This window comes from Entelurus aequoreus, linkage group LG16 (assembly GCF_033978785.1).
Source record: "Entelurus aequoreus isolate RoL-2023_Sb linkage group LG16, RoL_Eaeq_v1.1, whole genome shotgun sequence".
NCBI classification, from domain to species: domain Eukaryota; kingdom Metazoa; phylum Chordata; class Actinopteri; order Syngnathiformes; family Syngnathidae; genus Entelurus; species Entelurus aequoreus.
This window is the reverse complement of record NC_084746.1, coordinates 21,294,520-21,322,182: the sequence shown is the minus strand read 5'-3', so window position 1 is coordinate 21,322,182 and position 27,663 is coordinate 21,294,520. Positions and strand designations below refer to the sequence as shown.

Sequence of the window (27,663 nt, the reverse complement as noted above, 5' to 3'; positions counted from 1 at the left end):
ATGTAAAACATTACTGGAGGTGTTTGGATGCTTTTTTAGAGCATTTTAATAATACTAATAGCAATAATAATAGGACCATTTTATTTATAAGCATTTTAAATAAATAGCTACAAAGTTTACGTGAAAGGATATATCATCAATACAGACTGTACAAAAAACAGGTGTTATATTTTTATTAACTTAATTCTCAACTTTTTATTCTCTGGTAGTAAAAACTTTTAACATGCTTTTTGCTAATAACACATTTTAGAAACATTGTCTACAAATACAGGATAATAAAGCCATAGGAAGAAATAAAAGCTTGATTTCCTTGTCAAGATGGAGACTGAAGTCTTCGTTTCAATCTTATCATGTCTTCCTCGGTCAGACTGAAGTCAAAGATCTGTGTAGCACAAGTTTGAAATCATTACTACAAAACCCAAAACCAGTGAAGTTGGCACGTTGTGTAAATCGTAAATAAAAACAGCATACAATGATTTACAAATCCTTTTCAACTTATATAAAATTGAATGGACTGCAAAGACAAGATATTTAATGTTCGAACTAAGAAACATGTTGTTTTTTTTGGCAAATAATCATTAACTTACAATTTAATGGCAGCAACGCATTGCAAAAAACTTGTCACAGGGGCATTTTTACCACTGTGTTACATGGCCTTTCCTTTTAACAACACTCAGTAAACACTTGGGACTTGAGGAGACACATTTTTGAAGCTTTTCAGGTGGAATTCTTTCCCATTCTTGCTTGATGTACAGCTTAAGTTGTTGAACAGTCCGGGGTCTCCGTTGTTGTATTTGACTCTTCATAATGCGCCACACATTTTCAATGGGAGACAGGTCTGGACTACAGGCAGGCCAGTCTATTACCCGCAGTCTTTTACTACGAAGTCACGCTATTGTAACACATGTAGAATGTGGATTGGCATTTTCTTGCTAAAATAAGCAGGGGTGTCCATGAAAAAGACATTGCTTGGATGGCAACATACTTACTGTATGTTGCTCCAAAACCTGTATGTACCTTTCAGCATTAATGGCGCCTTCACAGATGTGTAAGTTACCCATGCCTTGGGCACTAATACACCCCCATACCATCACAGATGCTGGTTTTTGAACTTTGCGCCTAGAACAGTCCGGAAGGTTATTTTCCTTTTTGGTCCGGAGGACACAATTTGAAATGTGGACTCGTCAGACCACAGAACACTTTTCCACTCTTAGATGAACTCGTGCCCAGCAAAGGCGGCTGCGTTTCTGGGTGTTGTTGATAAATGGCTTTCGCTTGGCATAGTAAAGTTTTAACTTGCACTTACAGATATAATGACGAATTGTAGTTACTGACATGGGTTTTCTTAAGTGTTCCTGAGCCCATGTGGTGATATCCTTTACACACTGATGTCACTTTTTGATGCAGTACTGCCTGAGGGATCAAAGATCACAGGCATTCAATGTTGGTTTTCGGCCTTGCCGCTTACGTGCAGTGATTTCTCCAGATTCTCTGAACCTTTTGATGATATTACGGACCGTAGATGGTAAAATCCTAAATTCCTTGCAATAGCTGGTTGAGAAATGTTGTTCTTAAACTGTTCAACAATTTGCTCACGCATTTGTTCACAAAGTGGTGACCCTCGAACCATCCTTGTTTGTGAATGACTGAGCATTTCATGGAAGCTTTTATACCCAATCATGGCACCCACCTGTTCCCGATTAGCCTGTTCACCTTTGGGATGTTCCAAATAAGTGATTGGTGAGCATTCCTCAACTTTATCAGTCTTTTTTGCCACTTGTGCCAGCTTTTTTGAAACATGTTGCAGGCATTAAATTCCAAATGAGCTAATATTTGCAAAAAATATCAAAGTTTACCAGTTCGAACATTAAGTATCTTGTCTTTGCAGTCTATTCAATTGAATATAGGTTGAAAAAGATTTGCAAATCATTGTTTTCTGTTTTTATTTACAACGTGCCTTAAATGCACTAGTTTTGGGTTTTGTAATTACGTTGCTTGTCAATGACCCATGATTGTTGTACCCTGCACATAAAAGACCCCCCAAACATGCATTTTACATCTTAGAATGTACACGGATAACAATTTGAAATATAAGTGAAGTGAAGTGAAGTGAATTATATTTATATAGCGCTTTTCTCTAGTGACTCAAAGCGCTTTACATAGTGAAACCCAATATCTAAGTTACATTTAAACCAGAGTGGGTGGCACTGGGAGCAGGTGGGTAAAGTGTCTTGCCCAAGGACACAACGGCAGTAACTAGGATGGCGGATGTGGGGATCGAACCTGCAACCCTTAAGTTGCTGGCACGGCCGCTCAACCAACCGAGCTATACTGTAAACCAAAGAACATTGTTAAAATACAACTGTGCATTGTTTCAGTCTTCTTTTGATCACTGTAAACAATGTAGTAGATTACTGGAATATACACAACCTTCACTTCAAAAAAGCACATTGTATACAACTTTATTGTAGTAAAAGTCATACACTATACCTTCGTGTTTTCAAGAATATGATGAGACTTGTCACTCTTAGGAATTACTGCAATACCTTGTTGTACATGATACCTCAGAAGTACCTGGAAGAAAACATGTTCACATCTCTTGATATGATGGTAATAGTGGATATTGGTATGATATTTAAAAAACAAATATATATATATATATATATATATATATATATATATATATATATATATATATATATATATATATATATATATATATATATATATATATATATATATATATATATATATATATATATATAACAACATTAACAATCACATTCACACACTAGGGACCATTTGGTGTTACCAATCTTTGGAAGTGGGAGTAAGCCGGAGTGCCGGGAGGGAACTCACGCAGTCACGGGAGAACATGCAATCTCCACACAGAAAGACCCTGAGCCAGGGGATATATATATATATATATATATATATATATATATATATATATATATATATATATACACACACATCCTCCATCCCACACATACACACTCAGCTCACCTCTGCTGGGCTGCGTTTGTGCTTCTTGGCGATGTCGACGATGAACGAGTCCTGCAGGAGCTTATTGGGATCAGAACCTTCTCTGATTCTGAGGGGAAAAAAACAGTCCAACACTTAAAAATATATATGTATCTGAATTGAAAAATATTAAATATTAACAACAACAAAAATCAAGAGATGAGAAACAGTCAAAGTAATTAAATTGTATTTATAAAGCACTTTTCACAGATAAAATCACAAAGCGCTGTACATAGGTAAAGTAAAACAACAATTCAATTAAAACAACAGGGGCAACATCATAAAAAGGATACAAAGTGGATTAGAATTGATAGTTAAAAGGTGCAATAACTAAATCTTTACTAAAAAGAGAAGTTTTAAAATGTTTCTTAAAAGTGTCAACACAGTCAAGATCACGGAGGGACTGGTGCAAGTTCTTCCAGAGTCTGGAAGCTATAGCCTGGAATGCCAGGTCTCCACGGGTTTTAAAGCAAGTTTTTGGGATCTTTAGAAGACCCTGGCTTTAAGACCGGAGGCTGCGCCCTAAAGGGTAGGGGCATAGCAAGTCAGTGATGTACTGAGGGGCCCCACCATGCAATGCACGGAAAGTCAGGACTAAAATTGAAAACTCAATGCGGACTTTGACTGGAAGCCAATGAAGACTGGATGAAATGGGGGTGATATGGGTTGTTCTGGGTGCACCGGTCAAAAGTCTGGCAGCTGCATTTTGTACCGTCTGAAGTCTCTTTAGCGTTGACTTGTTGAGAAGAGTGAGGAGATAATTGCAATAGTCAATACGAGATGAAATTAACGTGTGAATGATCATTTTGAGATCCAATTTTGACAGCAAATTTTTCACTTTAGAAATATTTCTGGGGTGATAAAAAAACAGTTTTTGGTCAGTTGATGACAGTGACCCTCCAAAGACATTGACTGATCAAACCCAACCCCAAGGTTTCTGAGGCTGCTTTTTGTCATGTCTGTGTTAATCATGTTGTTGTTTTGCTTGGTTTTTGGACTCTTTTTTTTAGTTCCTGGTTTCACTTCCTTGTTTTGTTTGGTTTCCATGGTCACCCATTAGTTTTCACCTGTCATGTCACGCACCTGTTTCACGTTTTGAGTCACGCACCTGTTGTTAATCATGTCTGTGTTATTTAAGTCCATTGTGTTTCTGTTGTTCGTCCTGGCGACACACATTCACTCCTGCCACTCTGTTCACGCTCATGATCCATGCTGTTCTTTTTCATGTCCTGTTCTGGTTCCAAGTAAGTTTTCTTTATTCAAGCCATAGTTTGCGAGTTTGTTTTATGTCCTAGTTCTGCCTTTGTGCTAGTGTTTTGTTTTCCTAGTCGTTTTGTACCTCCACTGTGAGCGCCTTTTGTTTGTACTTTTTTTGAGTTAGAATTAAAAATGTATTTAAATTCATGTCTTGCACGCGCCAACTTTCCATTGCCTTCTGGGAGAACAAACCACGCCATAGACCCAGTCCTGACCCTTTTAACAGATGCACACAGAGCACCAAGGGAGTTCTTGATCACGGGGATCTTTTTATCGGGAGCAATTATCAGAGTATCAACCAATTTCTGGTTCAAGTTCCAAACAACAAAATAATATTTAGAATCATCCACAGTAGCATTAAAAAAATACAGTATTATTTCATTTTCACTTTGTAGTGTGTTCTGAAAAAAAAACTAATTTATTGACCTCATGACCTCATTGTAGAATTAATGTTTATCTTTTCATCCATTCATTTTCTATCGCGCCTATCCTCATTAGGGTCGCAGGTCAGCAGAGTGTATCCCAACTGACTTCTGGCAAGAGGCGAGGTACACCTCAGACTGGTCACACTTCGAGACAAATGTTCCCACTTGCGTTCAGAAAACAATCTAGTTTTATTATTTATTTTATTATTGTTATTTTTATATTATTATTTTATTATTATTATTATTATTTTATTTATTTTATATTATGTATTTATTTTATTTATCATTTTGTTATTTATTACAATTTAGTTTTAACAATTTAGATTTGACAATCCAGTTAACCAAACATGTCTATGTTTAAAATGTGGGAAGCAATCACAGTACCAAGCAAGAACCCACACAAGTGCACACAGAGATTCAAACCAGATAGCCAGCCTTTGTGGCCAACATGCTAACCACTTTATCCTTCTACTGCACTAGTAATGCTGTATTTATTTTGAAATACACACAACAGCAGTAGCAGCTGCTGTAAAGTACGTATTTCAGCCACTAGAGGGTGCCCTTGCACTGTAGTAAAAGTAATGCTTAGCCAGCAATTCAAAGTTTACAAAACATTTAATAAACTACAGTAGGATCAAATCGCTATATATTATTTATTTTTTTAGTTCATGATTCAGACATGGTAAAGAAAGGAAATGATAAAAACATGATAAAAATACAAATGTTAAAAGCACTCAAAGTAAAGATTGTCAAGATAATAAATGATAAATGGGTTATACTTGTATAGCGCTTTTCTACCTTCAAGGTACTCAAAGCACTTTGACAGTTTTTCCACATTTACACACACATTCACACACTGATGGCGGGAGCTGCCATGCAAGGCGCTAACCAGCAGCCATCAGAGGCAAAGGGTGAAGTGTCTTGCCCAAGGACACAACGGACGTGACTAGGAAGGTAGAAGGTGGGAATTGAACCAGCAACACTCCGATTGCTGGCACAGCCACTCTACCAACTTCGCCACGCCGTCCCTTGATAAGTTCAAAAGTTATTTATTGATATTTATTTTTTTGATTTGTGTTTGATTTTTTTTCATAGCTTTTACAGAGTGATCACATACAAATATTGGAATAATGATTGCCAGATGGCCAACTGTTAATACCAGTAGATATTTAGTTGTGATTTGACATGTTTTTGGCCGCGAAGAGTTGGGGGAAATATTTATTGTTTTCTGTATTCGTTGACAGTCTTGGAATAAAAACATGTCTATAAACACACATTTGCTTTTGTACACATTCATTTGTGTACTTTTTTTAATTTTTATATATTAATCCCTGTGATGAACACTGAATAAATGTGCCCCCCAAATTTGATATCACGTTTTTACAGCATCATTACGAGTCAGTGGTGAAAGTTAGTGACTTTCTGTTTTTTTCTGGTCTCACTACATCTTAAGCTCTTTCAAACAAGTCCCTAATTGTCTATGCGTGCAAAGTGTACTCATGTTAAGAACACGTGCGTAAAGTGTGAGATACTAAATGACACTGTGCTGAATTATACCATGTACCATTTTCTTATATGATCGTGAGCTAGCATGTGTTTATATTTGGTCACAGAATCCTTTAGAGGATTATTATACTAAGGTCAAAAGGGCACATGTCCATCACAAGCTCTCCAGAGAGTGGTGGCTCATGCCCCCAGGAAATTGGAAACCTACAGGAATGCAGGTTTGGATTTTAAGAGGAAGTGAGAACACATTAGCAACATTTGGTAGAAAGCCCTCAAAAGTAGGAGTAGAGGATAGAGGTCGGAGGTCACACAACGCAAACCGATCACAGGAAATAGGTTGACTGACCAGCCCCAAGGCTAGAACCATTGGCGTTGTTAGGCCTATTTTAGAAAATAGAAAATGTCCACATCACTCAAAATCCACTCAAAATTCTCTGCGACCTTTCTTGCGGTCCTGCAGGTGTACGAAGCACATTAGCACACAGCACTGCAGAACAAGAACGTGAACGGATGCAAAATGGACATAAGAAACTTTTTTAAGAAAGTAAGTATTCATCACTGCTTGCAGTAAAATGTATTAGCTCCACTTTACACCAGGTCTGTGTTTGACAAAAAGTTACATTCCCGCTCTAAAACAATGCTGCTACTTAGTTAGCTAGTTAGTCTGAAATACATCATGAAGGTCCCGGTTATTTATAGTTAAATGTGCACTCTTTTTTACCATTTGCTATCTTTGGGGTTACTTCCTTCTGGAGCATCAGCAGTGTTTCTCACTTTACATATGGAAGAGAACAGGAGCTGAGCTCATTCACGTATGACTATCATCAGTAGATAATAATATTAATCACTCCACAACCCCTATTGACCTGTAGGAGTCAGGGCAGAGGAGCACAGAAAGTGCGAGGGGAGAGGCCTCTACTGGAAAGGTGAGTAGGAGAATAATGATACATATAAATAAATATTAAAACAAATTGTTTTTAAATGGCTTATCGATGAGCCATTTGTTTTATTTATTTCTGGGTGGATCATGTTGACCATTGGTCCTCCTAATTGTCAATCATTCTGGTGATGTTACGTAAGGACATATATATATATATGTATATATATATATATATAATTTATTTATATAATAGATTGTATTTGTCTCCTCTCTGAGCTGCCACCTTACCGTGGTAGAGGCAGGGCCGGCCCGTGGCATAGGCCGTATAGGCAAATGCTAAGGGCGCCGTCCATCAGGGGGCGCCACGCCAGTGCCACAAATGTTGGAGAAAAAAAAAAAAAAAGTTGGTACTATTATTTTTAAATACAAAAAATAATCCCACGTTAATTAAAATGCAAAGTAAAGCCTATTTAATAGAAATATTATTTGTTACAACATTACGCCCCCCCCACCCAGAGAGACATGCGCTCTTTGTGTGTGTGTGTGAGAGTGTGAGTGTGGGGAGGGAAGAGAGAGAGGGGGGAGGGGGGCGTGTCTGATCATGGCGGAGCTGCAGTCGAGTTTGTTACATGGAGATATTTTCACTACTTTTCTTTAGTCGAGCACAAAGAAAATAACATTGTAGTTAAATGTAAATTGTGCTTTGGATCAAAGATCCCATCTACTGCCCAAAACAGCAATTCAAATGTGCTGAAACAAGCTACATAAGCAACATGCTTCGACGAAGCTAGTAAAGAGAGACAGAGACTCCAATGCTACTTTCCCTCCACCACCACCACTTAAGGATTAACTCTGCCTCTGCTCATCATTCAGCACTGAAGGTACACACTCTGTCAATCAATGTTCCCTGTAAGTGTTCATGTGTGAGCAAACGCAAAAACTCCCTGAGCATTCAGTGGAGGCCATGTGAGCAACATCAGACGTGCACACTGTGGCTACACCAGTAGCACACCTGTCCCAAACCTGACTAAATAACAAGTTTAATCTCCATCCATCCATCCATTTTTTACCGCTTGTCCCTTTCGGGGTCGCTGGAGCCTATCTCAGCTGCATTCAGGCGGAAGGCGGGGTACACCCTGGACAAGTCCCCACCCAGCGCAGGGCCAACACAGATAGACAGACAACATTCTCTTATTATTATAATCAAATTACAGCAGTCATTTCCATTTCTAGTACAAGTGTTTAGGCCCACTTACAATGACAATAACAACAAATATTGTTTTTCATGAACTGTGTACTTGTATTGTTTGTCTGGGTGGAGGTCCTGCTTTGGAAATAATTTGTACCCCTTTCAGACATTGCATTTAGTTCCCATTAAAACATTCACATGTTGCACAATGAGATGTAAGCAGGGGATCATGTGTACATTCCTGCAACTTAATATATTTTTATTAGTATTTATTTAATATACTAACAGCATTTAATGATTAATATTTATAAATTGGGATTCCTAATAAATGACACTAGAATAAGCACACATTTGATTGGTAAATCATAGTGTAACGACCTGGAATGACACTTTATGTGTGGTGTTGGAGTTGTCCCACTTTTTGTGTGGCTGTAAACGCATCACTGGCTAAGTGCCATATGTGCATGTGTTGGCGCAAGTGAGAAAGAGCGAGCGGCTGCTGTTGATATAACAAAGTTGCTTTTGGTCTGGTTTGTACTGCAGAAAATGACCACTTTTGCTAGACATCATTTTTTTACTAATGTTTTGGTGATGTGTTTATGGCCGACAATAAAGAGTTTTGCTCAGTAAAGTGATGGATGGAATTCATGTCCTCAAAGCGTCTCGACAGACGTTACAATATTTGAACAATGATGACGAAAACTGTTTTCTCTGTTGTGTCCGTGTGTCGAAAATTGTTATGCACTTATTTTTTTATTTGATTTTGTGCGTGGCATAGATTTGCCGTGCGCAGAGGACGCTTGAGCAGTGCGCAATTGCACAGGTGCGCACCTTAGAGGGAACGTTGCTGTCAATTCTCTTATATACTCTTTCATTCTAGACTTCTAGAGTGTTTAATTATCACATCACTCTAAATGTATAGACTATAAAGTTCACAAACATAAAGAGGGATGCTAGAGGGCCAGGCCAATCTTTCCTTATCTCTAAACTAAAACTGAGGAAATGTGTCGAGTGTTCTGGGCTTCAGACATGATTTTGTGTCAGAATTCCTTTAGGAAAAAATGCATGAGTAGGCTTTGTGTATGTAGTGTGTGCCTTTCTTGCTTTTCAGCTAAGCTGTTTGTTACTTATGTATGTTATGTTGCAGCTATTTAAAATAGTTTTGTCAATTTGTTCTGGCCAAAAACAAATTGGCCCTTTGAAACATATCTTTGTCTTTGTGTGTTGTGTGTAGAGCACATTGCTTAGCAGAGTTCAGTGATGCAAATGCATGTCAAGTTGATCAACACATTGCATTATTCTCCAGTGCAATAACAGTACTGAAATGAAGGCTAAAAGGGCATTAATGGGAGCTTTAAAAAAAAAAGAAGAAAAAAAGAAGTAACTAAATAGTTACTTTTCACAGTAACGCATTACTTTTTGGTGTAAGTAACTGAGTTACTTTTAAAATGAAGTAACTACTAACTGTAACTAGTTACTGGCTTTCAGTAACTAACCCAACACTGGTGATAGTAACCTGGCTTTTTAGCATTAAGCTAATATTACATGATTCGGCAATTGCTAATCAATAAATAGCTAGTTCTGTTTTAACGTCGGGTTAATATTGTGGAGGGGGCTAAATTGTTATGGAAAATAATAATGTAACGTTAGGTAATTACAGTACTCCCACGGTCCCACCTTACATTCCTCAGGGACATTTGTATTAGATCTTTTAAGCAGGTGTTTTTTGTTTGCATTGTTATTGCCTTCTGGTTAGCTAATGTTTGCCCTGCAGGTAATAGTCACTTTTCCACCCCTTTATATATTAGGTATAGTTGTAAGCCTAGTTGTTAAAGTGCACATCATTAATGTTAATTAAGCAATATCACATGAGAGGGAATGCTGTTTTTTAATTTGAGCACTGCTGTGATTCGGTTAAAGATAATCATAACATAACATTCTCATATAATATATTATACTGTTACTTTGCAGTCTGCTATTCAGCATTTCACTGTAATGATGACAATAAATTGTTAGATATTCATTTTTTATTTTTTGTATTCATTTATTTATTCATATTTTTTTAAATCTTTTTAACTATTCTGATTGTTAATTTGCTTTCTTTAAGTAAAAAAAAAGGTCAAAGACAAAGCTATTCGGTTTCTTGTGAGTATATACACTTCACTGCCGATGTGGGGGTGCGCCACCTAAAATCTTGCCTAGGGCGCCAGATTGGTTAGGGCCGGGCCTGGGTAGAGGAGTTTGCGTGTCCCAATGATCCTAGGAGCTATGTTGTCCGGGGTATAATTGGTAGGGTCTCCCAAGACAAACTGGTCCTAGGTGAGGGATCAGACAAAGAGCAGCTCGAAGACCTCAAGGAAAAATAAAACCTATGGACCCAGATTTCCCTCGCCCGGACGCGGGTTACCGGGGCCCCCCTCTGGAGCCGGGCCCGGAGGTGGGGCACGATGGCGAGCGCCTGGTGGCCGGGCCTGTCCCCATGGGGCCCGGCCGGGCACAGCCCGAAGAGGCAACGTGGGTTCCCCCTCCAATGGGCTCACCACCCATAGCAGGGGTCATAGAGGTCGGGTGCGATGTGAGCTGGGCGGCAGCCGAAGGCAGGGCACTTGGTGGTCCGATCCTCGGCTACAGTAGCTAGCTCTTGGGACGTGGAACGTCACCTCGCTGGGGGGGAAGGAGCCTGAGCTAGTGCGCGAGGTGGAGAAGTTCCGACTAGACATAGTCGGACTCACTTCGACGCACAGCAAGGGCTCTGGAACCAGTTCTCTCGAGAGGGGCTGGACTCTCTTCTACTCAGGCGTTGCCGGCAGTGAGAGGCGACGGGCTGGGGTAGCAATTCTTGTTGCCCCCCCGGCTCAGAGCCTGCATGTTGGAGTTCAACCCGGTGGACGAGAGGGTAGCTTCCCTCCGCCTTCGGGTGGGGGAATGGGTCCTGACTGTGGTTGCGCTTACGCGCCAAACCGCAGCTCAGAGTACCCACCCTTTTTGGATTCACTCGAGGGAGTACTTGAGAGTGCTCCCCCGGGTGATTCCCTCGTTCTACTGGGGGACTTCAATGCTCATGTTGGCAGCGACAGTGAAACCTGGAGATGCCGTCAAGCTGAAGAAGGAGTCCTATCGGGTCCTTTTGGCTCATAGGACTCCTGAGGCAGCGGACAGGTACCGACAGGCCAAGCGGTGTGCGGCTTCGGCGGTCGCGGAGGCAAAAACTCGGACATGGGAGGAGTTCGGGGAAGCCATGGAAAACGACTTCCGGACGGCTTCGAAGCGATTCTGGACCACCATCCGCCGCCTCAGGAAGGGGAAGCAGTGCACTATCAACACCGTGTATGGTGAGGATGGTGTTCTGCTGACCTCAACTGCGGATGTTGTGGATCGGTGGAGGGAATACTTCGAAGACCTCCTCAATCCCACCAACACGTCTTCCTATGAGGAAGCAGTGCCTGGGGAATCTGTGGTGGGCGCTCCTATTTCTGGGGCTGAGGTTGCTGAGGTAGTTAAAAAGCTCCTCGGTGGCAAGGCCCCGGGGGTGGATGAGATCCGCCCAGAGTTCCTTAAGGCTCTGGATGCTGTGGGGCTGTTTTGGTTGACAAGACTCTGCAGCATCGCGTGGACATCGGGGGCGGTACCTCTGGATTGGCAGACCGGGTTGGTGGTTCCTCTCTTTAAGAAGGGGAACCGGAGGGTGTGTTCTAACTATCGTGGGATCACACTCCTCAGCCTTCCCGGTAAAGTCTATTCAGGTGTGCTGGAGAGGAGGCTACGCCGGATAGTCGAACCTCGGATTCAGGAGGAACAGTGTGGTTTTCGTCCTGGTCGTGGAACTGTGGACCAGCTCTATACTCTCGGCAGGGTCCTTGAGGGTGCATGGGAGTTTGCCCAACCAGTCTACATGTGTTTTGTGGACTTGGAGAAGGCATTCGACCGTGTCCCTCGGGAAGTCCTGTGGGGAGTGCTCAGAGAGTATGGGGTATCGGACTGTCTGATTGTGGCGGTCCGCTCCCTGTATGATCAGTGCCAGAGTTTGGTCCGCATTGCCGGCAGTAAGTCGGACACGTTTCCAGTGAGAGTTGGACTCCGCCAAGGCTGCCCTTTGTCACCGATTCTGTTCATAACTTTTATGGACAGAATTTCTAGGCGCAGTCAAGGCGTTGAGGGGATCTGGTTTGGTGGCTGCAGGATTAGGTCTCTGCTTTTTGCAGATAATGTGGTCCTGATGGCTTCATCTGGCCAGGATCTTCAGCTCTCGCTGGATCGGTTCGCAGCTTAGTGTGAAGCGACTGGGATGAGAATCAGCACCTCCAAGTCCGAATCCATGGTTCTCGCCCGGAAAAGGGTGGAGTGCCATCCCCGGGTTGCGGAGGAGACCCTTCCCCAAGTGGAGGAGTTCAAGTACCTCGGAGTCTTGTTCACGAGTGAGGGAAGAGTGGATCGTGAGATCGACAGGCGGATCGGTGCGGCGTCTTCAGTAATGCGGACGCTGTATCGATCCGTTGTGTTGAAGAAGGAGCTGAGCCGGAAGGCAAAGCTCTCAATTTACCGGTCGATCTCCGTTCCCATCCTCACCTATGGTCATGAGCGTTGGGTTATGACCGAAAGGACAAGATCACGGGTACAAGCGGCCGAAATGAGTTTCCTCCGCCGGGTGGCAGGGCTCTCCCTTAGAGATAGGGTGAGAAGCTCTGCCATCCGGGGGGAGCTCAAAGTAAAGCCGCTGCTCCTCCACATCGAGAGGAGCCAGATGGTTCGGGCATCTGGTCAGGATGCCACCCGAACGCCTCCCTAGGGAGGTGTTTAGGGCACGTCCGACCGGTAGGAGGCCACGGGGAAGACTCAGGACACGTTGGGAAGACTATGTCTCCCGGCTGGCCTGGGAACGCCTCGGGATCCCCCGGGAGGAGCTGGACGAAGTGGCTGGGGAGAGGGAAGTCTGGGCTTCCCTGCTTAAGCTGCTGCCCCCGCGACCCGACCTCGGATAAGCGGAAGAAGATGGATGGATGGATGGATGGATTGTATTTGTAATCTACTTTGCATTTGATTCCAAATCTCAAAGTGCTACAGAATTACAACCATTGGCGTTGTTAGGCCTATTTTGGAATGTAATAAATAAATAAATAAAATATGGCTTATCGATAAGCCATTTGTTTTATTTGATATATATATATATACAGTATGTATATATATATATATATATATATGTCCTTACGTAACATCACCAGAATGATTGACAATTAGGAGGACCAATAGTCAACATGATCCACAACATCCTCTACAGCTATATATATATATATATATATATATATATATATATATATATATATATATATATATATATATATATATATATATATATATATATATATATATATATATATATACAGTATATATGTATATGAGTACATGTATATATATATACAGTATGTATATATATGTATATGAGTACATCTATATATATATATACACTATGTATATATATATATATATATATATATATATATATATATATATATATATATATATATATATATATATATAGGAGTACATCTATATATATACATTATGTGTGTATATATATGTATATATATATATATATATATATATATATATATGAGTACATATATATATATATATATATATATATATATATATATATATATATATATATATATATATATATATATATAGTACATCTATATATATATATACACTATGTATATATATGTATATGAGTACATCTATATATATATATATATATATACTATGTATATATATGTATATGAGTACATCTATATATATATATATATATATACACTATGTATATATATGTATATGTAGACATGTGTCAAAAGTGCTACGGACAGTTTGGTTATGTTTGGGTTTTCCTGTGTTTGAAATCACTTCCTGTCCTGGTGCTCTTGTTTTGTCACTGTTTCCTGTTTGGTCTCTGTCATTTGCGGCACCTTTACTTTCTGCTCCATGTCCCGTCAGCACAGCTGTTCCCAGTTTAATTAGTTCTATTTAGTTCCACCTGAGTCCCTCCTTCAGTGCTTCATCATTATTCTTTTGACACTGAGGCGGACTGGACCGTTTTTGCTCACAGTGAGTAATACTTTTGTATTTTTCACTTGCATTCTGCTGCTTTCTATTGTGTGCTTGGCTGCTTTCAATTGTGTATTTTGCTGCTTTCAATTGTGTGCTTTTGCTGCTTTCTATTGTGTTTGTGTTACTTTGCTGTGACAGTTTGACCCCGCACTGCACATGTGTTAGGAACACAACATGAACAAACAACACACATTCAATCACTTGAGTCAGTGACCAACATGCAGTTAACAAACAAATGACAAGCTGTCACTCACCGTGGCTCTCTACTGCTGGCTAAGAGAGTCAAGGTGGGGCTGAGTGTTTGATGTAGGTGAACACACCTGCCCTCACTGATTAGGCCCAAGTTGGGCCCAACTATGGTTGTCAAAAGCTGGGTGTTAGAAGTACTATGTGAATACTTCTAGACTTGTGATGGTTTATTTAAGGTGTATTTACAAAAAGATCTATGTCCTGACCAGGAGCTCAGGTCTCCATGCATCACCAAACATCTGCGGAGATGTTGGTGCTTGGTTTCTTGTTGTTGTTGTTGTTCACCTTTTGACACTTTGGGGTTTAAATAAATGCAAAGTGTTTACAACTGCATGCTTTGCCATCCTTGGTTTGGAAGTCCGGTTTACAATGGTTACATTACCTTCACCTGAGGCGGGGTGTGACAGTTGCTAATTTTATATTGTGGGTGTGTGTGTTGCTGCTTTAGAGATTTCAAAATTTTTGTCTTTGTCCTCTACAAAGTCAGTGTTTGTTTTTTCTCATTTTGGGGACAGCGTGGCGCCGTTGTGTGAGTGGCTGTGCCAGCAACCTGAGGATTCCTGGTTCGATCCCCACCTTCTACCAACCGCGTCTCGCCCGTTGTGTCCTTGAGCAAGACACTTCACCCTTGCTCTTGTTTCCTGATGGGTTGCGGTTAGGGCCTTGCATGGCAGCTCCCGCCATCAGCGTGAATGTGGAAATGGTGGCAAAGCGCTTTGAGTTCCTTGAAGGTAGAAAAGCACTGGCTCCCCGTTCCTCACCGGATCCACTTTAAAATCCTCCTCCTCACCCATAAAGCCCTCCACAACCAGATCCCCTGCTACCTCACCAACCTACTTCACCGCCATACCCCTTCTCGCAGCCTACGCTCCTCTGATGCCAACCTCCTCTCCCCACCACTCAGAACCAAGCTCCGGACCTGGGGTGACAGACCCTTCTCCATCGCTGCTCCCACCCTCTGGAACACTCTTCCCAAATCCATCCGTGACTGCCCAGACCTTCCCACCTTCAAAAGCCTTCTCAAAACACACCTTTTCAGATCTGCTTTTAACCAATGATTAGTGATTAGTGTTCTGTGTCTTGTAATGTCCTGTCTTGTAATTGTCCTGTATTATGTATTTTACAATGTGCTGCTTTTATATTTCCTGTATTTTATATTATTACTTCAAACTGTTTCATATTTTAATTTTTTCTCCCGTAAAGCGTCTTTGAATGCTTTGAAAAGCGCTATACTAAATCAAATTTATTATAATTATTATTATTATTATTATTATTATTAAAGCACTATAAAAGTATAACTCATGTATCTACAAGGTCAATGTTGTATGGCTTTGGTCAAAGTCAATATGTGTTTGGGGTCTGGTCATTTACAAAATCAATATGCAGTGGTTCCCCCAGAAAGTTTATTAGCTAAGGTGTTGTCTTTTTAGGGGGAGGGAGCGTTTCCCGGGACAGGCGGCAGGACGGGGAAGTGGGTGGGTGGGTGGGTGTAAGGAACAGTGTAACTAGGCCTGTCTCCACCTCATCGCTTGATGTTAGTTTGTCTAAATTGTCAGACGATCGCTTCTCTGATGTCTCTTCTTTATCTGAACGTTGTCTTCTACTGCATTCAGCAACTTTGTCTCCATTGGAAGTAGGGCTACCTTACTATTAATTTGATAAACGATTATTCTGTGTTATTACTTTGATTCATCGATTAATAATCGGATAAAAGAGACAAACTACATTTCTATCCTTTCCAGTATTTTATTGGAAAAAAACGCATACTGGCACATACTTATTTTGACTATTGTTTCTCAGCTGTTTGTACATGTTTCAGTTTATAAATAAAGTTTTATAAAAAAAATAAATAATAATTGCCTCTTATAGCATAAATCCAACGAATCGATGACTAAATTAATCGCCAACTATTTTTACAATCGATTTTAATCGATTAGTTGTTGAGCCCTAATTGGAAGTTAGTCTGTCCTGCTACTGGCTGTTGAGTTTTGCCATAGTGGAAAAAAAACCATCATAAGGATTTTTACAAAATAACATTCAATAATCATGAATACATTATTTGGGATAAACCCACTTTAGCACAGGTGTAAGATAGTGACATGTTATTTACAACATGTCGAATGGCCCTCAACATCGTCTGGGAAACGATGTGTGTCAAAGCACTTAATTGAGGTATTTTAATTTTGACAGAAAATATTTAATGCAACTGCAGTTTTACTTAACTCAATATTTATTACAAGAAACTACTCAAAGCATTTTTAATACAACCCTATTTAAATTTGAATGCGAGTGTGAATGTTGTCTCTGTGTTGGCCCTGTGATGAGATGGCGACTTGTCCAGGGTGTACGCCGCCTTCCACCCAAATGCAGCTGAGATAGGCTCCAGCGACCCCAAAAGGGACAAGCGGTAGAAAATGGATGGATGGGTTTTATTTGGGGTCTGGTCAGGTAAACTACAAGGTCAACATGTATTTAATTTGTGTCATGGTTTTATTTGGCCAAATTATCCCGATCCAGATATTACTTTAATTCAAGTAATTAAGTAATATTTCCAGGGCTTTAATTTACAACCATTTTAGTCACATATGTGCCCAAAATGTAATCTGTGCAACTTCAAAATATTTGGGAACAAACAATTATTGTATTGTGAGCGAAAGTCATGGCATTAGCCTCTATGTTGTGAATGAATAACATAGAGGCTAATGCCATGACTTTCATTGTGTTTCAGTGTATCTTGAAGGATCATGCAAGTAATTGTTTCTTGTTGATGCTGTAAACAAAATGTCACTGTGCAAACCCATGTTTGTTGTTGTACTGAACACAGATTGAAAATAAACCGACTGAAATAAATAATTCATTGTTATTATTATTATTGTAAGTCTTTGTTAGCCGTTTGTGAAGTGTTGTGCTCGTGCGCTACATTCACTCGCATCCTGTGCATCTCCTGGGGGCTAAGCCCCCCCTGTCCTTAAAAGCTAGTGACGCCCCTGGCTAGAACAACAATGAGTAACTGTCTTCGTGTAAAAGGTATTTAAGAACAGTTGTCCAAGAAGACAGCAGAAGAGTAAGCAGGCCCATTCCTTTTCTCCTGGAAACGGCAGTTCCAGTTTGAGGCTCGCTGAAACAAATACACTTTTTGTTCAACGATTCCTCGTTGCCGTCTTCTTGGCTCATCACAGGACCAACAAATATACAACAACACTTTTTCCCAAGCACATGCACTGCTGCACTAACTTAGTGGGATAAAGTATTTTGTTACACTCCTGCAAGAAGCACCTCAAACTCAATGTTGGTGAAATTCTTCTTTTTTGCCATCTTGCTCCTTATCTTTGTGTTTTCTGGCGGTGCAGCGTGGGGGATCTCAGGCGCATGGCTAATTTAAATATGATTTGCGTAATTAATGAGCAAGTGCAGAGCCACTGCAACAGGTGCCTTCAATTCCACGTGGTTTGGGATGTACGAAAGAAATGTGTTTGCATAGCATTGCATGTTGCATTGCATAGCGATGTGTTTTTACGTGAGTGTGACAAATGTGTTTTTGAAATTAAGTAAATAGGACAACTTACAGTCGTGGTGTTCTTGCAGGCGAGCCAAAGGGTCGGCAGGCTATGAGAACAATATTTGTGCCTTTACAGAACTTGATCAGTTCTTCCTGGGTCAGGTAAGGATGAAGCTCCACCTAACCATGCACACAAATTGATTTGTATCTCTTTTGATAACTTCACTTTGTTATATTCATTGATTTGGTCATTATTTAAAAAACTGTTAAAACTTATTTAAAAAATTATAAAAAACTGAACATTAAAGTTGATTTTAAATGCAATTGTAATACTTTAATAGTAGCATGTCAAATATTATACATTATATTTCTTTAATCAATTCATAAAAAACTACAAGAATGTTCTCTTCTTTCAAGCACAACAAAGGGTCAGGGATACATTTAAAGCAAACAATAAATAATTCATAATTAAAATAAATAATCAAACAAAAAGAACTGTGCCATCTTCCACATGATGGGTATTTTACAAAACCCAAAACCAGTGAAGTTGGCACGTTGTGTAAATCGTAAATAAAAAAACAAAATGCAATAATTTGCAAATCCTTTTCAACCCATATTCAATTGAATACACTGCAAAGACAAGATACTTAACGTTTGAACTGGTAAACTTCGTTATTTTTTGCAAATATTAGCTCATTTGGAATTTGATGCCTGCAACATGTTTAAAAAAACTGGCACAAGTGGCAAAAAAGACTGAGAAAGTTGAGGAATGCTCATCAAACACTTATTTGGAACACCCTTGAACACAGCTTGAACAGGCTAATTGGGAACAGGTGGGTGCCATGATTGGGTATAAAAGCAACTTCCATGAAATGCTCAGTCATTCACAAACAAGGATGGGGCGAGGCCCACCACTCTGTGAACAAAAACGTGAGCAAATTGTCGAACAGTTTAAGAACAACATTTCTCAATGAGCTATTGCAAATAATTTAGGGATTTCACCATCTACGGTCTGTAATATCATCAAAAGGTTTAGAGAATCTGGGGAAATCACTGCACGTAAGCGATGGTATTACAGACCTGGTGTGGCACTGCATCAAAAACCGACATCAGTGTGTAAAGGATATCACCACATGGGCTCAGGAACACTTCAGACAACCACTGTCAGTAACTACAGTTTGTCGCTACAAGTTAAAACTCTACTATGCAAAGCGAAAGCCATTTATCAACAACACCCAGAAATTCCGTCGGCTTCGCTGGGCCCGAGCTCATCTATGTGGGCTCTGTACCGAGGATGTCGTTGTGGCTTGTGCAGCCCTTTGAGACACTTGTGATTTAGGGCTGTATGAATAAACATTGATTGATTGATTGATCTAAGATGGACTGATGCAAAGTGGAAAAGTGTTCTGTGGTCTGATGAGTCCACATTTCAAATAGTTTTTGGAAACTGTGGATGTCATATCCTCTGGACCAAAGAAGAAAATAACAACCCGGACTGTTTGAGGCGCAAAGTTCAAAGGTTTTTTTTCCAAGATGGCGCAGCTGTAGTGGCTGCTGTTGGCAGGAGCTCTGTGCTCGTGTCATCATTTTGTGTTCCCCTCTTGTTTTCACGTGTTATTATATACAGTATATATATATATATATATATATATATATATATATATATATATATATATATATATATATATATATATATATATATATATATATATATATTGCCTTTTGGTTCGGGACCCTTTGGGACTGTGTGACAAGTGGTGGCACTTTGGTGACTTCTGCGGTGCTTTTTTGTGGACTTCTGGGTCTTCCTCCCGGGAGCCTTTTGGCCATGGAGACCAGCTGCTGGGTCTCTGCCAAACCAGAGTCCGTTTGGAGAGACTGGAGGAGATGTGGATGAAGAGACAGGGCTGCGGAGCGAGCACTGAGCGATGGGACGGACAGGCTTCACAGTGTCTTGGCTGATTGAGCAGGTATCGGACACCTCAGTCTCCTTAGACGCATCCTCGCTCATCCATGCGGACTGGACACTGGCCGAGTTAGTGGGCGGCCGAGAGTGGAGTCTGCTCTCTTGGTTGCTTTGTAGGGTCTGCTCCTGTCTCTGGCCATGCGCCCTCCACCCCAGCCGACGATGGCGTGGAACACCGCAGAGGCCACCACAGTGTATATGTTTCTTTTACTTTTTTTTCATAGCTGTATGTAGAAGTGGCTGGTTGCGTCAGCTCTGCTCTTTTAATGTCTTTAATGTAATTTGTGTTCTTTGACGTTTGTTGCTCTTTACATGTGTGTAAGAGGGATGTGTGCTATGGCTTTGAGTTGTTTTTACCCTTTGCCTCAGTCTGGACCCCCTCTCAGGGGCCCAGACATAGACCAACCCCCGCCACCTCCCACCCCCCACACCCCCATTGATTACCTGTATCTCAGCATTTTTGTAAGGGGCGCCGGAAGTTGGCAGACCCGTCAGCGATTCTGTTCTGTCTCCCTGTAATGTTTGTCTGATCTTGAATGGGATTGTGCTGAAAATTTTAATTTCCCCTTGGGGATTAATAAAGTATTTCTGATTCTGATTCTGAAAAGCCAGAATCTGTGATTTAGTGCCCAAGGCATGGGTAACTTACACATCTGTGAAGGCACCATTAATGCTGTAAGGTACATACAGGTTTTGGAGCAACATATGTTGCCATCCAAGAAATGTTTTTTTCATGGACGCCCCTGCTTATTTCAGCAGAACAATGCCAAGCCACATTCTGCACGTGTTACAACAGTGTGGCTTCGTAGTAAAAGAGACTGGCCTGCCTGTGGTCCAGACCTGTCTCCCATTGAAAATGTGTGGCGCAATATGAAGCCTAAAATACCACAACTGAGACCCCTGACTGTTGGACAATTTAAGCTGTACATCAAGCAAGAATGGGAAATAATTCCACCTGAAAAGTTTCAAAAATTGGTCTCTTCAGTTCCCAAACGTTTACTGAGTGTTATTAAAAGGAAAGGCCATGTAACACAGTGGTAAAAATGCCCCTGTGCCAACCTCTTTGTAATGTGTTGCTGCCATTAAATTCTAAGTTAATGATTATTTGCAAAAAAAAATAATTTTCTCAGTTCGAACATTAAATATCTTTTCTTTGCAGTCTATTTAATTGAATATAAGTTGAAAAGGATTTGCAAACCATTGTATTTTGTTTTTATTTACGAATTACACAACGTGCCAACTTCACTGGCTTTGGGTTTTGTAGAAAAATTAACAGTTTTTACTTGGATTAGCTCTTATGGGATGAATATATCTTAACAATGGTTATAATATTTGTTGAATTAGAATATGCAGACAGTTATGATTAAAATACTGTACCTGATTGACAGCAGGAGGAATTTTGCAAAGATGAAGAAGTTTGTTCAACTGCTTGATGTTGAAGTTGGAATCTCCAATGTTCTTAACTTTCGCTGAAGCCTGCAGTGCTTCCATGGCCTGCAGTATAATTAGGAACACAGCACAAACACATTAGTACAGATTGACTTAGTACATGCGGCATGGCAGCAACTTTAGTGTTCCGGGTTCGATCTCCGCTTCCGCCGTCCAAGTCACTGTCGTTGTGCTCTTGGGCAAGATACTTTACCCACCTGCTCCCAGTGCCACCCACACTGGTTTAAATGTAACTTAGATCATGGGTTTCACAATGTAAAGCGCTTTGAATCACTAGAGAAAAGCGCTATATAAATTTAATTCACTCCACATTATTACATATTCGTACACATTACACTACATGACATAAGAGTACACATTACATTGTACATCTTACAATAAGGTAGGATTTTATGGATGCTGGTGAGAGATGAGATTGTTGATTGCAATTACAAAAAGGTTTACAAGCTTGTGGAATGAAACTTTAATCTTCCCTGACATTTTAGTAAGGATGACTAAAATATGGGCGAGTTTTCGAGAGTATAGAAAAAAAACTGTGGAGTGTTGTGATTAAACAAATGTTAATCATTAACAAATGTTAATCATTAACAAATGTTAATCATTAATAAATGTTAGTCATTATTAAACATTAATCACTATTGAATGTCAGTCATTGTTAAAGGTAATAATCATTACTAGTGATCATCATCAAATACTAATCGTTATAAAAGTTGATCATTATTTAATTTTAACCATTATTAATGTTAACCATTACTAAACGTCAATCATTATTAAACGTCAATCATTATTAAACGTCAATCATTATTAAATGTTAATCATTACTAATCGTCAATCATTATTGAACGTCAATCATTATTAAACGTCAATCATTACTAAACATCAATCATTATTAAACTTTAATCATTATTAAATGTTAATCACTATAAAATGTTCATCATTATCGAACGTTAATCATTGTTAAATGTTAAACATTATTAAAAATAAATCATTTTAAAATATTGATCATTTATAATTAATGATTAAACATGGTTCGTGACTGTTGTTTGTGCTTACGCACCAAACTGCAGTTCAGAGTAGCCGCCCTTTTTGGAGTCTCTAGAGCAGTGGTTCTCAACCTTGTTGGAGGTACCGAACCCCACCAGTTTCATATGCACATTCACCGAACCCTTCTTTAGTGAAAAATGTAATGTTTTTTTTTTTCAAATTCAAGACAAAGTTACGTTTTTTTACAGGTGCACAAAATGATAACCTGACTCTCGCCAGATCCTTGTAGTTTGCTGAGCTCCACACAAGGATCTGGGATCGAGGGCAATGCAAACTCTGTCACACCGCGGTGAGGGAAGTCTTGTCTTGGTTTTTTCTGTCTTGTGATTTGCATGTTTTATTTTGAAAAGCAAATCCTCTTGTTTCAGATCACGGGTCCTTCCTCTTGTGTCACCAGTCTGACGTCATCCCTGTAGGCTGCTTAAACGGCCTTGGCCCATGGTGTTGCGGGTGTAAGAATTCCATCCATCCATCCATTTTCTACCACTTGTCCCTTTCGGGGTGACAGGGGGTGCTAGAGCCTATCTCAACTGTATTCGGGCGGAAGGCGGGGTACACCCTGGACAAGTCACCATCTCATCCCAGGGCCAACACAGATAGACAGACAACATTCACACTCACATTCACACATTAGGGTCAATCTAGTATTGACAATCAACCTATCCCCAGGTGCATGTTTTTGGATTGAGCCGTTTTAAACAGGAGAAGCTACTCTCTACACCTGCAGTAGCTCCAATCGTTGCCACTAATGACAATAGTTTGTAAACCTGTGTGCATTATAAGTGTATGTTTGTTGTTAAAAATTTTTTAAAAAAATAAACATTCAAATTATCTACCATTAAATGCAGCTTGTTACCTAGCTAGCTCGCTAGCTGCACTGGCGCGAGGCTAGTGCGACGTGCACTGTGAGTGCTTTAAGACAGTGAAGGGGCTCAACAGCACCCGCTGCTCGGTAAGGACAGAAACTGCAGGGTGAAATAAGTCAGTCTCCAAACACAAAAAAACACCAGAATTAAAAGCTCTATTTGTGGCAAGTCGTTTTTAACAAAGAAAATGTCGCTAAGAGGATCAGGAAAGTCTCCGGTTCAACTCAGAACAACAGAATGAACGTTGAAAAATGCTCCCTCAGAAGTTTACAACACAAGATCGCTGATTCCTTCATTTCGCTGTCAATCAAAAAGGGAATCAGCCTTTGACAGATCATCCAATTATCATGCAGAAGTTGAGCGTCCGGGCCGACCGAGGCCAGCCCACTGCCCCATAGACCCCCAGAGACGCTCGCCGTCAGATGGGAGGAACAAAGCCCAGCATTTATCCAATGACTCGTCTCGTTTCGCAGCAGTCTATGCTTCCCCATTGAAGTCTGTGGACGCGCAGCATCTATACGGTTTAAAGCACCGTGAAGCTGCGGTAAAGAGCGAGAGGAAAGCCACGTCGTTACCAGTGATAAGAAGCTGATTCTGAACAACAGAGCGCATTGTAGATTTAGTCAATAACATGTACACACAACACTTTATATTTAATCACTTGTTTTTTGACATTGTAGGGGAAGCTCTCAACTTCCCTTGCAGTCTTAGAGCAATCGCCACTGTCAGGCTGAAGAAGGAGTACTATCGGGTCTTTTTGGCTCATGGGACCCGGAGGCAGCTGACAGATACCGACAGGCCAAGCGGTGTGCGGCTTTGGCGGTTGCAGAGGCAACAACTTGGACATGGGAGTGGTTCGGAGAAGCCATAGAGAACGACTTCCAGACGTCTTCGAAGCTATTTTGGACCACCATTCGCCGCCTCAGGAGGGGGAAGCAGTGCAGTGTCAACACTGTGTATAGTGGGAACGTTGTGCCGCTGACGTCGACTGGGGATGATGTGGATCGATGGAAGGAATACTTCGAAGACCTCCTCAAGGCAGTGCCTGGCAACTCTGTAGTGGACTCTCCTATTTCTGGGGCTGAGGTTGCCGAGGTAGTTAAGAAAAGTAGATCAGATCCGCCCGAAGTTCTTTAAAGCTCTGGATGCCATGGGGCTGTCGTGGTTGAGAAGACTCTGTAGCATTGCGTGGACATCGGGGGCGGTGCCTTTTTGTGAAGAAGAAACGCTACTTTTACTCTGTTACATTGAGTTTCATTCCGATTGTTACACTTATAATGCTTTATGCTTTTTGACAACGTTTAGTCAATGTTGGGTTCTGACGCTGATTTGACCATTGAATTTTGGTCATTTCATAACCAATATTTTATGACACAAATACAACGTTGAAGCAACATGCTTTTTGACAACGTTTATTCAATACCAGGCTGTGACGTTGACTTGACATTTGAAATTTGGTAATTTCCCAACCAACAACATGGATCCAACGTAGACCATCAACGTTGTCTCAATTTACAAATACAACTATTTGGCAACGTTGTTTCAAAATCAGTTTTAAAGGACATGTATGTATAATCAACATTGTATTAATGTCTTGTGCCTATGTTGGGTTAGTGTTGCACCAAAACTGCATCTGTTTAGCACACAGCTTTTAAACCTTGTAGCTGATCCTCTTCTATTCAAGCTAAAGAATATAAGGTTCTGATCATAATTGTTCCCAAAGTAATTTTTGTTGGCGCTCACAAAGTCTGCATGATTTGCATTGCACAATCAATAATTTAAATGGCACAAACCAGCACAAACTAGCACAAACGTGGAACAAAGTAAAATACTAATTTGGTTTAATTTGGACAAAAGGGGTATGGATAAACTTTAATTGACCTATGAAATAATCTTTATTGACTCGAAAACAAAAGTAGCACAAACAACCATGTCAACGGCACAAACCAGCACAAATGAATGAGACTATTTTAACAGAATTTTGCAAGGGGCACGGTGCCAACTTCACGCAAGTAAAACCATTCTCTCGACTTGTCTACAAGACAAGCTCTCCCAGCTCCATGTTCCCGATTCCAAATGCAGGTGGATCATTGAGACTACCTGCAAGGGGCAAGGTGCCAACTTCACGCAAGTAAAACCATTCTCTCGACTTGTCTACAAGACAAGCTCTCCCAACTCCATGTTCCCGATTCCAAATGCAGGTGGATCATTGAGACTACCTGACAGACTGGAAGCAGCATGTGCGGCTGGAGATTACTGTGTCGGACACCACTTACTTTAGTACAGGATCCCCACAACGCTGTGTACTTCCACCCTGCTCTTCTCTTTGTACACAAACTGCTGCACCTCCAGTCACCAGTTCAAAAAACTGATTAAGTTTGCGGATAACACCATCCTCATTGGGCTCATCACAGACAACAATGAATTTTGCCGACAGATGTAAAGTGGACAGACTGCTGTCATAGTGCCTCAAGTAAGAAGAGGTGCATGGATTTCCTCATAGAAATCCAAAAAACAACATAAGCAAGTCAAAACTCAGTATGTGCCAAATGTAAAAATTCAGTGACACTTTTTATATGTAATATGTACAATAATTACCGTATTTTGGTCATTTAAAGCAATACCAAAACTTCTTTTCTCTGCACATTTATTTCTGTTTCTATAGCAGCACACTTCCGACAAATGTGTGTCCATACTTCCGGAAACAAACGTAAGTAAATTGCACTCATGGCAGACTTGGTAATAGACAACGAAGACAGCTATTTTTGGACAACTGAGGATTCACAACCTTATATTTTTGAAGCTGAACATAAAGAGGATGAACTGCTGCTTATAGAAGCAAGCTCGAACAGAGGGTGAAACATTGGAGCAGACGGAAGCTGAGAGAGGGAGGTCGGCGTGACTTGGTCCCGCTGCAAATGTGGAACTTTGAGCCAAGCTCTGCCGAAATAATTGGATCGCTCACCCAAATCAACTGGAAACGTTCCCCGCCCCGGACAACTGTCGATCGAGTAAGTCACAATAATATTGCTCACAGAACAAATTGTTATCTGTTTATTTTGTTTATAGTTCAGATGAGATTTGATTTTGCGCGCAGCATAGTTTTGCTGTGCGCAGAGGGCGTGTGGCAATGCGCAATTGCGCAGGTGCGCACCTCAGAGAGAACGTTGACTATATGTAATGCATTTATACTTGCAGCCTGTACAAAGCGCAAAACCAGTGAAGTTGGTCCATTGTGTAAATCATAAATAAAAACAGAATACAAGGATTTGCAAATCTTTTTCAACCTATATTCAATTGAATAGACTGCAAAGACAAGATATTTAACGTTCGAACTGGAAAACTTTGTTATTTTTTATTAAATGTTTTTAGCTCATTTGGAATTTGATGCCTGCAACATGTTTCAAAAAAGCTGGCACAAGTATTTAAAACATGCCACAGGTGAACAGGCTAATTGGGAACAGGTGGGTGCCATAATTGGGTATAAAAGCAGTTTCCATGAAATGCTAAGTCATTCACACACAAGGATGGGGCGAGGGTCACCACTTTGTGAACAAATGGCTGAGCTAATTGTCCAACAGTTCAAGAACAACATTTCTCAATGAACTATTCCAAGGAATTTAAGGATTTCCAAATCTACGGTCCGTAATATCATCAAAAGATTCAGAGAATCTGGAGAAATCACTGCACGTAAGCGGCAAGGCCGTGTACCTTTGATCGCTCAGGCGGTACTGCATCAAAAAGCGACATCAGTGTGTAAAGGGTATCACCACATGGGCTCCGGAACACTTCAGAAAACCACTGTCTGTAATTTCAGTTCGTCGCTACATCTGTAAGTGCCAGATAAAACTCTACCATGCAAAGCGAAAGCCATTTATCAACAACACCCAGAAACGCTGCCGGCTTTGCTGGGCCCGAGCTCAACTAAGATAGACTGATGCAAAGTGGAAAAGTGTTCTGTGGTCTGACGAGTCCACATTTCAAATTGTTTTTGAAAACTGTGGACGTCGTGTCCTCCGGACCAAAGAGGAAAAGAACCATGCGGATTGTTATAGGCGCAAATTTCAAAAGACAGAATCTGTGATGGTATGGGGTTGTATTAGTACCCAAGGCATGGGTAACTTACACATCTGTGAAGGCACCATTAATGCTGAAAGGTACATACAGGTTTTGGAGCAACATGTTGCTTTCCAAGCAAGGTCTTTTT

General features: G+C 40.6%; 1 protein-coding gene and 1 long non-coding RNA gene across 2 annotated transcripts in view; one reads left to right on the top strand and one right to left on the bottom strand.

The window, feature by feature from the left end:
• zgc:56622 (uncharacterized protein LOC326033 homolog) overlaps positions 1 to 27,663 on the bottom strand; it is a 69,395-nt gene continuing 41,732 nt past the window's right edge. The window contains exons 5-9 of the mRNA XM_062022353.1: positions 21,475 to 21,591; positions 18,199 to 18,311; positions 3,007 to 3,094; positions 2,491 to 2,574; positions 1 to 382 (exon numbers count right to left, since the gene is read on the bottom strand). Of these exons, the coding sequence (XP_061878337.1) occupies positions 314 to 382; positions 2,491 to 2,574; positions 3,007 to 3,094; positions 18,199 to 18,311; positions 21,475 to 21,591 (471 nt within the window). The 3' untranslated portion in view covers positions 1 to 313. The remainder of the gene's footprint in view (positions 383 to 2,490; positions 2,575 to 3,006; positions 3,095 to 18,198; positions 18,312 to 21,474; positions 21,592 to 27,663) is intronic.
• Positions 7,685 to 22,886, top strand: LOC133630695 (uncharacterized). Its single transcript, XR_009821316.1, has 3 exons — positions 7,685 to 7,973; positions 18,218 to 18,293; positions 22,779 to 22,886. It is a non-coding gene; the product is annotated as an uncharacterized LOC133630695 (long non-coding RNA).